This window comes from Solea senegalensis, linkage group LG17 (assembly GCF_019176455.1).
Source record: "Solea senegalensis isolate Sse05_10M linkage group LG17, IFAPA_SoseM_1, whole genome shotgun sequence".
Lineage (NCBI taxonomy): Eukaryota > Metazoa > Chordata > Actinopteri > Pleuronectiformes > Soleidae > Solea > Solea senegalensis.
In genome coordinates, this window is record NC_058037.1 from 17,037,658 (window position 1) to 17,052,329 (window position 14,672).

Here is a 14,672-nt window from a genome sequence, read left to right on the forward strand (position 1 = left end):
ACCAGGTCTGCAGCCCAAAAAAAACCTGCTTTAATCTTCTCTGTCATCTTTCAAAAAGAGCTGTGGAAAAACAAAGATTTCACGTCAAAGCTGCCCCAAAACAATACCTCACAGATTCAATTTTCAGCTCTGTTTACGTAGTTTTGTTTATTAAGAATCGGAAAATAAAAGAATATGAGCTCAGTTATTGCAGTGGCAGGCAGCGTGAGGAGCCAAACAGAGGGTAGGGGCCTACAGACGGGCCACAGGAGAGTCCTTTCGGGTCCCCAAACTTATTTTTTTTCCAACCTTTTCTTTAAGATTTCTGTGTATAAACTTTAAATTACATGTAAAAAAAGCAAAATGATATTAGCTTTTGACAGATATGGGTGTAAATGAGTCACTATATTTGGCAAAAAGTGACTCTTCTCACAGTTTTTGTGGCGATTTGGGTCACGATAGTTTGCCATCTTTAAAAAGTGAGTGTCCACACAGCATCAAAACGTCCGGATTAGTTTTCACTTAAAAATAATCTGATGTTTTTTTAGTCATGTGTATACTGTATGGACTGTGTATTTGAGTAGTTATGGTCAAATAAAACACAGCATTTATGTCCTAGTCTTCAGTGCATTCATAGACTGCATTAAATATCAACTTTAGAAAGAAATGTCTCGCCAACTGCAGCTTTTTTGTTGTACTTTACGGGGAAAAAAAATATACTTAAAACTATTTTAATTTTAATTGAGAGATGACAGAGAAGAAAACAGGAAGTGTTTTTTTGAAACCAAATAATGCTTATTATTAAGAGCAAAGGCCTCTTCTGTCTTTAAGTTTTATTTGAGGATTTTCTTTAAGTTAACATTAAAACAAAGAACATTAAAGATGAGATGAGACCAGCTTTGTTTGGGGGGTTACCGAAGAAGAAGAAGAAGACAGTCCTGTAGTTCTGTCCAGTGGAGAAAATTATTATTATTATTATTATTTTTTAAGACTTCCCTGAACGTGTCTCACATGTGGAAGTTTTGTTAAGATTTCTTTGGACAGTGTGAGAATGAGTCTGTATTGAGAACCTCGATCATCGTCCTGGTCGACGGGAAAGTCTCTGCTACAGACGGAAGACTCTGGTACCAGCTCGGTAAACTGCACAGGACAAAGAAGAGTTAAGGTAAGGTAAGGTAAGGTGAAAATTAAGTCGGGGTTGAGTGAGGTAAGGCAGCGTGGGGAGGGCTGGGGTGACGAGCGTAGTACATAAAGTAAAAGTTCAACTAAAGTATAACGTGAAATACACAGTAGAGTTTTGTTTAATATAGTAAAAGATTAAGTACAGTAAAAGTGTAACTAGAGTTTAAGTTAAGTGCAAAACAGTAAGCTAGCGGTGTAACATGTTAAGTAGAATATTGCAAAGGTTAGAACTTAAGTACAGTAAAAGTTAAAGTTATGTTAAAGTTTAGGTGAAGTACAATAGGTTTAAAAGGTTCAAGTACAGTTAAAATATAGTAAAGTATTTCAGTGATATTAGAGTAAAGTTAAAGTAAAGCACATGCAAAAGTGATGTAAATTACAGTACGGTAAGAGTTAAAGTGCAGTTTAACTTAAGACGCTATAGTAAAAGTGTAATTTTCAGTACAGTAAGAGTAAAAAAAAAGTAAATTTAAAAGGAGAAAGTTTAAAGCAAAGTACAGTAAGAGATTATTAAACTTTAAGTAGAAACAGTACGCTACCAATATAAGTGAAGTTCAGGTAAACGTTGGTACAATTAAAGTTTAAGTGAAGTACAGTTAATTTTAAAGTACCAGAAAATTCAAGTTTAAGTCCAGTACAGCAATGTTTAAGTACAGTTCAAGTTAAATTTAAGTAAAGTAAAGTAAAGTGAACCAACCTTTTAAGATTCATCCAGCCCTTTGCTGTTTTACTGAAGCTGTCAGGACTGGGCGTGGTCATGGCTTCAAAATCCACCAGCTGGGGAAAAAATATTTTGTTAGTCTGACTAAATCCAGACTTTTAAAACACACGTAAAACATCACGTCCACATGAAAACGTAGTAAAAATTAAGGCTCACCGATTAAAGTAGCACTAAAACACCAGCATGGGGAGAACGTGGAATTTACAGCATGTTTGAAATCTTTTACCTTTCCTTTAGGAATCCTGCCGACGACCTCTTTGCCACTGGCCATCAGTGCGCCCATCACAACCGAGTAAGCCACCACACTGAGGAGAAACACACCATAAAGAGCACTTTAGCGTCCTAATGTTACACTTGTGGTACAAAGTGTTGGTTTTGTGAGTGACACTTAGATGTGCACAATTTTAAATACAATATTGCAAAGGCTAAAACTTAAGTAAGATACAGTAAACGTTTAGGTATAGTACAACACAGTTAAGTACAGCTAAAATAAAGTTGAAAGTTTGAGTGATGTACAATACAGAAACATTTCAAGTAAAGAAAATCATTTTTATTTTTATTGAATTTTTATTCAAAAAATAAATATGAAATATGAAGATTTGCCGTTATTTTAGTCATAAAACTCTACACAAACAAATTATACAGGGGTATAAGAAGTCTATTTACCATCTTAAAAAAGTGTACGTTTGTGACACACTGGTCTAAACCAATGTCTATATATTATAAAAGATTAAAAACAGATAAATAAGATGCCAATTTAAAAAAAGAAAACTGTCAAATCTGGGTTATTTTATATTTTTCGTCGTAACACTGCAAATGTCCCCATCCTACTAATAAAAAATGTATTTTATCATCCCTGTTTCATGGTGTATTTAGACTACAGTTACCTATCTGATCATATAGCATATGCTATCTCTGTAACATATTTGCCTTTGTGTCTCTCGTTGTTGAATCAAGAGAGAGGTAAATGTGTAACGCGACACTGTGTGTGTACTGTACCTGGATCCTCTGGAGAGAGGCATGAGGTTGCAGAAATAATAAATCAAGGAGAGGACGAGGTTGCACAAGGCGTCTGCATCCTGGCGGGAGGAAAGAGGAGAGACAGTCAGCGGTCAACGACAGGCTTGGGTTACATGTTCGCTCAGACGGGGTGAAAAGGCATCGAGGGCGGCAGACATAATGAAACTGTGTCTAGAGTAAGAAGAACGTGTTCCAGGGATGCGTTTCACCTGACAGGGGATCACCTCGTCCTTTTAATGACAAAAGATGAAAGAAAATGTTGGGTTTCAGTATCTCTGAGATCAACAAGGGCTGGACAGTTGCCAGCACAAGAAACAATCATAAAAGCAGCTAGAAAATCTCATCTTATACAAATATTTGAAACCGCTTCCAGAGATTACGTTCCACCCTCTATGAAACTGGAACCAGAAAGAAGAGAAAAAAGGATTTCAGGTGCAAAATGATATGTTATTTTACTGTTGTCACATGTTAAAAATAGAACAATTGTCCCCATTTGTTATGCTGCGTTCCAGGTCCATTGAAACTCGGAATTGTGTTAATCTTTATTTAATAATTAGAAAGTGAAACAGAACAATGATTTACTGTGAACCAAACACGACAGAAATGCTATAAACGGTAAAAGTGGCAGCGTTTGTACGGCGGCCATCGTAGGAAGCCCAAATATGGGCATTTTTTATGTGTAAAAACTGTCATAACACTGCAAATTTCCCCATAATACTAGTAAAAAATGTACTTTATCATCCCTGATTCATTGTGTATTTAGACTATAGACACCTATCTGATCATAAAGCATAAGCCATCTCTGAAACCTATAGGACAGATAAAGGTAAACGTGGCAGCGTTTGTACAGCGGCAGCTATCGTAGGATTCAGGAGTCTGACTTCAACTTTTATAGAAATGTTATAAAACAGAGAAGAATCTCAAAATTGTTTCTTCATAAAAACCCAATTTCTCAAAGATATTTGAAGCTCAACAGTGGAAAAACAGTCTATCCTGATATTTTACGAACTGGAAACCAGAGAAAATACCGTTAATTTTCTTTTTTTCAAGACGTCTTACCCCGAGTTCAGTGGACAGCATTAAAGCTTTTCCTTTGGCGGTGATGTCTTTGTAAATGGACTCTATCTCTGACTGGTACTGCTGCGTGCGCTCTTCTGTCGTCTGAGTCTCCACGGAGAACAGCATGTTGCCCACCCTGTGACACACAACACACAACACTAAATGTAAAAGACAATTTGGAAATGGCTATCTCAAGGAATTACACATTTACTTCTAACATCGTAGTGCCTTTGAGCAACAATGTCTCTTCAGTGCATCCTTAAAGCTGTAGTGCATGAATTATAAATATCAAGAAATGTCCCTTACATCGAAACCATTATAAACACAACTCTCTTCGTCTTTCGCGGTATTGTGTTGTTTAGACCTTGTGTCGCCCCAGTGTCGTTCCCTTGCTGCACACAGGAAGTGATTTGTCTTGTTTGTTTTTTTTAAAAACAGCCACATTGAGCGAGTAAAGCAAGACGGCAAAACGAGTATGAGTGAAAACTAAGGGGTGGAAATCGTTGCGATATTATTTGATACTGCAAAATCACCTATTGCAATGTACTTGTTTTTCTTCTTAAGTTAAATGTTTATTTGTAACTTCAGCAAAAAACAAAATGACATGCTAACAAAATCGCCACACAAAATATCGCAATATTTCACTGTATCAACCCGTGAAAACACAAAACCAGCACCCACAGATGCTAAAATGATAAACGCTTCTTGACCCCGCCCACCCCTGTGCTGCCTCTGTATACACATAAACGCTCCCGCTGTCAAGGTTCGACAGTTTTGCTTGCACTACCATCACTGCAGCTTCAAGTCCCCGTGAAGGTTTGGAGCAAAGTATTAAGAACTTCTCGTGAAGGTGGTGCGGAGACATTGCCGTCACAAAATCAAACATGACCATGATCTTCGAGCACGAAAATCAACTGAACTAAATTTGACATTTTAACGCAGAAAATAATTGATCACCGGCTGGAAAAAGAACATAACAGACATAAAAGTGATTCTTCTTGCCTGTCTCCAGTGATGGTGATGGTGAAGCCGTCGTACTCTTTCCCATGATCCTTCATGCTCGGCACCTTGGAGTTGACCGTGAAGCCATCTCTGGTTTTACTGTTGAACTGCTTCAAGAAATAAACAGACACGCACACAAACAACATCAAGGGGCGTGCGTGTGTGTATAGACAATTTTGTTTGAAAGGTCCAGAGCGTCATGATTAAGAAAGTTTACTGTAAGGTCGGCACTATTTTTAAAATAAAAATATTTTGCTTCTCATAACCTTAAATATAAGCCATTTACCTTCATTATCGGCAAAAGGTCTTCTACTTTGTTGACGTTCTCGAGAGCCTGGCGGACCTCGAGTAAACCTCTGGGGTTGTAGGCTCTGTCGGAGATTGGAGGGAAACGCCGCGTTTGTTAAAGAAGAAGAAAACATTACACAGAGAAAGAAATATCAACATATACAGTAACAGTAAGATACTTGCTCAACACTTTCATAGACAATAAATAAAGGCCCAAGGAAAAAGGGTCTATGGGAGGCAAAGGAGTTATAACAAGCACAAAAAGATCTGTGTGTTGATTAAACTGTGCATTCATTTGTGTGTATACATACACACACACACATATATATACACATATAAGACCAATTTGTTTTATTTATTTATTAGATTTTTTCCGGAGCTTTTACTCATAAAACGTGACAGTGAATGGCTTTATTTTCTTTGAAGGTTGTTATGGGCTTGAGACCTGTGTCTCAGATCCACTGTCTGATGATCGAATAACATTTATCCCTGGAAACTGTATGTTTTTGGTTGAAGTGGCCCTTTAAATCCATTTTGAACATGTTTGTGGGCCCATCAGAATAATAGGACAACGAGTTTATGTCATTTTAATGTGAAAATGGATGATAAAACTCAGCTAAACCTGAGCGGACAAGTTTTTCAGGTCGTGCATTTTTGGAAATGTCGGCTCAGGTGTGCCACGCTGATTTGTCACAGTACTTGAGGTGATTTCAGGATTTCTTCTCTAAATCCATGTTAGTGAGGGGGAAAGTAAGCGAGAGTACGTTACCCATGGTACACCAGTATTCTGTCTTTGATAAAGTCGAGGATGTTGTCAAAGTACGCCAGGTATCTGATGTTTATAATCTGTCCCCTGAGGAAACAGAGAGAGACAGAGAGAGAAAGAACCTGAAGAAACTTGCACAGAATCAAGGGAACATGGAAATTCAAGACGCCTTAAGGGACTCGGGAGAGTGTCTGCCACCATCGTCTTACCTGATGAGATTGATATGATTGTTGAAGCCACGACTGAGACTCCTGGCAGGCATCTGGTCTAACCAGAGGACCGGCTGATCTGGATCTGCGATCCTACGCAACATTTACTTTGTTATATTTTTGTCTGTTGATTTCATTCAGAACACAATAACGACAAAAGAGACCGTGTAGTGACTAATTTACCTTTCTCTTATTGGCTTTCCCATAGGAAAACAGAATAGAAATGGCTTCAATATCAGCTTTAATTTATAATTCCTAAGGCTGCTGCAGCATGGCGAACTGATAATTATCAGATACAAACATCTGTCTTCTCTTTATTCCTTTCAAAACCCTCATGTTTTTGGTTATTTCCAGGAGATGATCACGATTCCGTGGCTGCCCTGGAACGTGTCTTGGATGATGGAGAGACACTAATGTTCATGTATTTTCATTTTTTGGTAATTATTGTTCTCATTCAGCCAAGCCAAAGTTATAGTCAGGGAAACTCTAGACTGGATTTTATGAGTCAGTAAATATTATCTTTATTAAAAACGCAGCCTAAGTTTAGTTATTTAACTTTTTCTCTCCACTACTCCTTGTAATTATCTTCCCAGATTAGTTTCCTTCCTCTATGATTCTAAAGAGTTTTCTGCACACACGTCATTGTCTGGGTTCAAGTGCTTTTACTGCTGTTATCTGTAACAACTTTTATTATGTCAACAGGACTTCCCTGGTTAAATAAAGATGAAATAAAAGATCTTAGCCCATCAAACTGTTGCATATTGTGAATATGTGACATTTATGGTGTCTTTTTTTGGGCAGGAAAAAGGGACACAAAAGAATCTCACCTCCTCCATTTAACAGCTATGTCAAACATGTCCCTCCACTGCATTTGCCGCGTCTTGCCGTTCACTCGCACTTTGGAGTTGCTCCACGTTCGATGCATAGCCTGCATGACCTCCAGAGTTGCTAAACCCATTGCTAAATACATGGGGAAAAAAAAACACTCTTATTTATGTTTATAAATACATGAATGATTCTTGTATACAGGACTACAGGATTTGTCAGCGGTAAACCTCTGTGTATTCTCTTGTTGGGCAGGAACCCGGGAGTGTCGTACTGCATCAGCGCCCCCAGGTGGTCGGCTGTGCATATCAGTTTCTGCACCTCGCTGCTGTAGCTGTCAAAGATCTGAGGCAGCACGTCCCTGAGAACCACACAGACAGAGAGAGAGGGAGAGAAGAGGAAGAGTCGACATGTCAAACCTCTGAAACACTGTTTTAAAAGAGTTCTGACAGAAGAATAAAAACAGATCCTGGGGGAAAAAGTGCCGTACAGAAAAGACCACAGGGGTTTGCTTTCAACCACAAAACACAGTCTGCCTCAACTATGAGCTCATAAAATCAGCCACCAACTGTAGCTCAGGAAATGAGGCTGGTGGTGACACTTGGGGTGAAGTGTAGGACACAACGCCGGCACTGTAGTTTTTTATATATGTATTTATATATATATATATAACAAAGATTAGACGTACTTGATATGTGGCTGCAGGCCGGGCTGCTCCTCGTAGTCTTCAATGAGGAAAGGCAGGTTCTTGGCCCAGTGGTTCTTGAAGTTGCCCGGTAAATCCTGGTCCACGTTGTACTCGGCCACAGCGATGTCCAGGTGGGAGTGCAGGTAGCGAGAGTATTCTGGGAGACAAATATAAGGAGATACAAGCGGTAATAATAATAATAATAATAATAATAATAAACAACCACCATTTTCAAAGTTTGTATTTCTCTATTTTAACTGACACTTAGAAACATGTAGTGCGGAAGGTAAGACATCATTTTAGTTTATCCTGGGGATCATGCCGTCATTTCAAATAACTGTTGAATATTTTTGGTAATTTATATGAGCATGATTACAATTACAGCGCCACGTGGTATTTTGTAAACACAAACAGCGTAGCAACATGTCTACAGTTAAAATGAAACAGCAGAATAAGGCATAATAAGTGGCTACAGCATTACCTCTGATGAATTACACTATGTTTTCCTACCAAAAAGAAGCAACACGATGGCGTTCAATGTAATTCAAATGCGTGAAAGTTTATTATTATTATTATTACCAACCTCGGAGGTATTTCACTTTGAGGTATTCGGAGCTGGCCTTCTGTCCCAGCAGCGGATCGTTGAGCATGACTTTAGTCTGAGCTTTGATGCCCTCGTAGAACTGCCCCATGGCCACGTGACTCAGCCCCTTCATGTACTGACACACCTCGTTATAGGGCTCCAGCTGAAGACACCTCTGAAGAAGGGAGAAGAAAGAAGGGCACGACGGCCAGAGGAGAGTGAGGATTTCCATGGACATTCATAAGGATGTGGTGGATGAACCATATTTACTGTATTCTCCTCCTACCTTGAAGCTGCCGATGGCCGCCTGCAGCGAGCCGTGGTGGTAGAGCATCATGCCTCGCAGCTGGAGAGACTGGATGTGGTTCTGGTTCAACAGGAGGGCTTTCTGGAAGCTGTCCATTGCTGACTCAAAATCCCCCAACTCTCTGCGTGGGAGAAGACAAAAGACAGCCAAAGATCGCCGTTTTACTGATGGAGATATACGCAAAATAAAAAGAGGAATCAAGTCAAAGGAACAAGACTACCCTGTACCTGTAAGCTTGTCCGAGGCTCTTATACGCATCTATGAAGTCAGCCTTCAACTTTAACGCTTCTTTGAACGTCTCGATGGCTTCCTGGTGGCAAAAAAAAAAACAAAAACACAAAAGTTACTAAGTAGTAAACTTAGTCTTCTAATAATTGAAACATGAATTGTTAAAGACCCACTGTGTAATTACGTGTGTTTATAGGCAGTGATTGAATAAACTACCAACACGTATGTGTGCAGAAGTGTATAATCCTTTAATAAAATCATTATGTTGTTTTATTATGGTGTTTGTGGGCTTGGAATAAACCACTGTGTCTGCCTTTTCGACAGCATTGCGTGTCACGTGTTGAGGAGGAAGTTTCCTGGTCTGCGAGTGCTGCCACAGTTCCCTAACACACTTGAAATGAAGTGTGTGAAGATGAAAATGAAGATGAAAATGAAGGAGTCCACACTGGACCTTTAAATCCCTTGACTTTGATATGAAATCCCACCTTGAGCATTCCTCTGTGGAAGAAGGTGAGGCCCTTGTACAGCATGGCGATGGGCTGATTCTTCTTCAGCTCCAAAGACTGCTGAAAGTCTTCCATAGCTGCCACGTAGTCCTGGCGGGAGGTGTGACACAGAGCTCGGTCACAGCACACGCATGCAGACAGATAACAGCGCATTCACTCCACATACACTGTATACGCCGCATCAACAAACCTCGGAGATGAAAAGCAGCGTTCCTCTGTGTCTGTAGAGTCGAGCCGACGGCTGCAGCTGGATGGCTTTGGTCAGATCGCCCAGAGCCTCGCTGATACGACCCAGAGGAGACAGGATCTGCAACACACAGATTCAAACAGAGCCGTTTGCTTGACTCGGATCGCGTTTGGACGAGAAATGCAAGGAGATATCGGTAGAAATGGGAGAGATATGTCGCTCAGAAGAGCTGCTTCCACCTCGTCTCAGAGCTGAATATACCGCGCTCAGACACCACCCTCACCTTCAATGTTCTTTGTGTCTACTTTGACTTTGTTTGGACAAGAAAAGATGATGAATGGGTGATGTTTTACTCGCTAAACCAAACTTGAAACTTTCCTATTACTGTCATTATTTGTGTGCTTTATGTTTGTCTTATTTTCCTAAATAGGGAACTCTTTCTTTTTTCCGCCATTAAAGGAACCCAAATCCGTGCATACCTAAAATGATCACCAACCAAGGTTCTGGAGAACAGAGAAGAAAAGCGCTGGAGCGATGAGTTCAACTTGGCGGCTACCAAAGAGCAGCAAGTCTTTCGTTTGGCTATTGCTTCCATTTTAAGTGACTTTCTCCGTGGAGTTCCCCTGCTCTCTTGAATAACCTCTGTCTTTGTTCAATCACCATCCAAGGACGGAATGTGGCGAGTTCCTGATTGGTTCTTTACTGGAAAGGATACTCACTACCTGTTTCTTGCTGCCAGCCTTGAATTTAGCACAGCTGCTACGTCTTATCACCCCACAAAATCACAGGATTTTTAACAACGATCAGGAATTTCCTCGACAGCGAGGACACGGTGAGACACATGACATCTCTTAAACTGACTAAAAACGTTCTTGCTTTAATTACATTTTGGTGAGATTTTTGGTGAGCTAATGATTATTTTTTATAATCGATTAATCTGACGATTATTTTCTCAATTATCCGAGTAAAAATGTTGATAACTGTTTCTCAAACTTGGTAATAATGATGTTCTCAAACGTCTTGTTTAGTCCTCAAACCATAATGACTCAGTTTGAATGATTTCTTTGTTCTATGGAGCAAAGAAACTAGGAAAATATTCACATTTAAGAAGCTGAAAAATCCGAGAAAGTGGTTTAAATCCTTCAAAAAAATCACTTAAACTTAAATCTAAATAGTTGACGGTTAATTAAGTAATGGAGTAATAGTTAGTTTCAGCCTTAATATACGATCATTTACAATTATTTACTCATATTAAATGAAATCCTGTCTTTCCTATTGTTTCACAGTTTTTCTCCCTGTAACCTGAGAATTAATTAGTGCTGCCTTCACAATAATGTTCCTCTTGCTCAAGTTTCAGGTTTATATTTCATTTCCCCTCCCCGAGCGATGCTCAATTGTGCAGCATTTCCTTTCAGAGACGGGTGAATATTCTTTCAACAGGAAAAGGGCGGAGGAGGTGTTAAAGAAATAAAACCTTTAAGAAAAACATTTAGGATGGATTTAAATCTTAAAAACTTATTTTAACTTACTAACTTAACTGGATGCTTTAACTTATCCAGTGGTCAGGAAGAGGTTGGTTGTTTCATAACAACATGCAAATGAACCATCTGTGAATTTAAACCCTGAACTCTAGCCAAAAATAGGGTCTCTCTCTTCATATTTCTTACTCTTTACAACATTACGACCTCCATTTACACCATTCAACTGTGACAAATGACGTTATCAAGATGTTTAGTAACGCTCTAAACATAAACTCGATCACTTCCACTCATAATCAATGATCGCAAATGAGAGAAATTTGGAAAATCAAATCAATCTGATGGTTTTATTGGCTCATCTAGATCCACTGCGGGTGCCAAGAACTGGAGACCATACAGAGACGATTGTTTATTAAAAAGTTAGACTGGGGCATTAAAAGGGTTTTATATGATATTAGAAGAATTTCACAGAGGGTCAGAAGAACTCACCTCTGCTCTCTGTTCGTAAACCTCGGGCCAGTTTGGCTCCAGCGTGATGACTCTGTTCAGCTCGTACAAAGCCAAGTCAGCGTTCTTTATATCCTGGCAGAAGACAGAGAAGAGGGAAGCAGTTACAAAATGTTGTTGACATCCAAGTCAGCAGCAGCAAAAATGCCTCCATCTAACTTTCTTACTGGAAGAAACACTGCTGTCACTGCAGATTCCTGACTGAGTCACTGTGGCTGACACTTAAACGTCAGAAATACTTTATTATTTATTACCTTTTTACATTTATCTTCCATTATCTTCTTTCTGGGATCAAAAACTGTAAAATACTGTTTTTTTGTTTACAAATAAAAATCAATCAATCAATAAATAAATAAATAAAGACAGAGGCAACACTTCAGTGCCTTCAACACATGATTTGTTTCTGAGACATCGCCCAACAGAGACATTTTTATCATCATAATGAAGTGCACTTCTAGGAAGAAGTCTAAAAATACTTTTGTCAGAATCACTCTGTTTTCAGGACACTGCCGATGCTCTTATGACCTCATGAACCAACGAGAAAGGCATGTTGACAAGGACGGCAAGTGTTTTTCATCAAGCTTGCTGAGAAGACAGTAAGTCTGCATGGTGAGATACTGTAACTCTCACTATGCCATCGTTTTTGTTCCGTTTTCAAATGACAAGGAAAAACGAAAACAAAGATACCCAAAACAAATGAAACCGAAGGAAATTGAAAACATGATGGAATGCAGCAACTACACACAGAGGTGTGAAAGAGGCCTAAACGTATTGTGTGTACAAACTAGTGGTGGGAATCACAGGGAACCTCTCGATATGATATGATACGATACGCGACACATGGTCCACGATACCAATAATATCGCAATATGACGACTCCGCGATAATCAACATATTGCGAGACAATCATGTACACGATGTCTAACTGAAGAAAACAACACGTTAACGAAAACTTATACGTGCAGGATTTCTCAATTTATTCACAACATAGAGAACAAAGTGTATAAAGTCTATGTATTGAACGTGGGTGGAGCATCTCTTAACGTAATAAAAGGCGAGTGGGGCGTTCAGATTTAACGATATTTGTAAAACACAAAGTTCAACACGGACAGAATTTAGACTATTTAAACGAACCATGGCTGACTCTGTGGTTGTGTAGCTGCGTGTTCAGCCACGCAATATTTATTCAAAGATATAAGACACAAAAAACAAAAGAGAAGTGTTAGGATATCCCTCTTTTTCAGCCAGGTAACTTCCACCCTGAATTGCCCTCATTCTTTAGAGCAGCGTCGCTGTGAGGAGACATGAAGTAGCAACGCATGGCGAGTGAAACTGGCAGGGACTGTTTAATTTACAGCACCTTCATTTGTTAAATATTGATATTTGCCAAATCAATATCATTTAAGCTAAACCCTGCAGTTTGAATTATACTTGTGTTATACTGAATACAATCACTCACCTGAAGACTTTTCTTCCCGTAGGCTATCCCTCTCCCATAAATGGCACTGACCAGCTCTGGGTCTCCCTGCAAAGACAAGATAGGGTTTTATTTCTAGGGAAAATAGCGACATTCAACCTACGTGACATAGTGAATATTTTGAGGACTCACTTGCAGTAAGAGCGAGAAGTGTTTGATGGCCTCATCATAAAGGCCGTTACCTATCAGAACGTAGCCTATAGCTGCAAAAGAGGGACAGAGAACCTTTACCCAAAATGACATAACTCACCGTGTAATAAACTGATCTCCTTAACTTACCGAGTTCTTCGTTTGTGTTGTGGTTGACTACGGGGAAGGGGATTTTTTTCTGTTCTATAAACAACTTGGCCTGATTCTGTAAAAGATACAGAGAAAAAAAAACCACAACAACACCTCAGTCAGATAAAAATTGAGAAACATGCACCAGAGAGGAAACTCCAAAACAACGTGTGAATCAAGTGACAATATGAAAGAATACTGGTATTTAAATTTGATTCAGATTCTTATTAACATACTGTAACACAGATAGTAAGTAGTAGATATACTCGACTATAAATTTTATTCTTCTCTTCTAATGCTTTAGCTTTTTGTAGTTCAGTGAATTTTGTTATTCTAAGTCGGAGGAGCTGAAATGAAACCCAATTTCCTGTGAGGATCAATGATTTCATCATCTTAATGTTTACGTGTACATGCAATAAGAGAGGACCTCACCAGGATTTTCTCTGCGTTCAGCGAGAAGACCGACTCACAGGGCGGGTTACTTCCCTCCTCGCAGTCTGGATCTTCTAACTGTAGAATTGAAGACTCTGAAAAGACAAAAGTGTTGAAGCGTTATTCACAGGACGCAAACAGAGCCCTCGTTCCTCAAGCCGATAGCTTCACACTATTACATATGTATATCTCATAAAATTTTTAAATAAAACAGCAATATTTTGCCAAGAAATTGTGCAATTAACTAATTTCTATCATTAATTGTGTGACATTTAATGTGGTAATTATCAATACCGACTGATTAAAAAAACAAAAACGGTTTATCGTGATATTTTCTTTTTTGGCCACATCGTCCAGTCTCACTCTAAATACACAGGTATAGAAACATTCATTTCGAGTATATACACATATTATAATATTCTCATTGTACAACCTTTTACTTTTAAATCCAATTTAACCTCCACGAGAGCTTCAGATTAAGGCGATAATCTCCTCTGGGCTGTCAGAGCTTGTTGACATTAGCAGGAATGACTTTGTTATTATTAGCTTCTGTACGCGCTAGCTTTCACACGGTGAAGCTAGTAGCCGCCGGGTAGTGACAGTTGTAGCAGGGGGAGGAGGACGTGGCAAACGTAACAGCGGAGAGACGAGGACACTTTACCGCAGTCGGCCGCGTACTCTTCCCACTCGGACAGCGAGCTGCATCCCTGCTTGTGGAGGTCGCTGTTGAACAGCGTCAGCGTGGAGAAGAACTCGGTGGAGAGGGCGACTCGGCTCAGGCAGAGCAGCGAGAGCGCCGCAACAACCACAGCCCGGCTAACAGGGGCCATGTTGTTGCTCTACGTGGGTGACGTCACGCCGGCCACAGAGCACGGAAGCTGCTGCTCCTGCAAAACTGAACAGACGAGGGCGAGCTGCGCACGAGCCAGCGATTACCATTCAAACCAGA

The 14,672-nt window shown here is 39.6% G+C and overlaps 1 protein-coding gene across 2 annotated transcripts; it reads right to left on the reverse strand.

Moving 5' to 3' along the window:
- Nucleotides 1-128: 128 nt before the first annotated feature.
- ttc13 (tetratricopeptide repeat domain 13) lies at nt 129-14,621 on the reverse strand. 2 transcript variants are annotated; one of them, XM_044049549.1, is made up of 23 exons: nt 14,385-14,621; nt 13,724-13,818; nt 13,292-13,367; nt 13,145-13,215; nt 12,995-13,060; nt 11,518-11,610; nt 9,554-9,670; nt 9,343-9,453; nt 8,857-8,939; nt 8,609-8,750; nt 8,323-8,497; nt 7,740-7,896; nt 7,282-7,412; nt 7,054-7,186; nt 6,227-6,319; nt 6,021-6,104; nt 5,250-5,334; nt 4,964-5,070; nt 3,962-4,097; nt 2,882-2,961; nt 2,109-2,187; nt 1,859-1,938; nt 129-1,119 (listed from the first exon to the last, which is right to left on the reverse strand). In XM_044049549.1, the coding sequence occupies exons 1-23, from the start codon at nt 14,551-14,553 to the stop codon at nt 1,005-1,007; spliced, it is 2,478 nt and encodes an 825-aa protein (XP_043905484.1). In that variant the 5' UTR covers nt 14,554-14,621; the 3' UTR covers nt 129-1,004. The 2 variants fall into 2 exon arrangements, with proteins under 2 accessions (XP_043905484.1, XP_043905483.1); XM_044049548.1 differs by having other exon boundaries at nt 4,964-5,073; nt 14,385-14,620.
- Between the last annotated feature and the right edge of the window lie 51 nt (nt 14,622-14,672).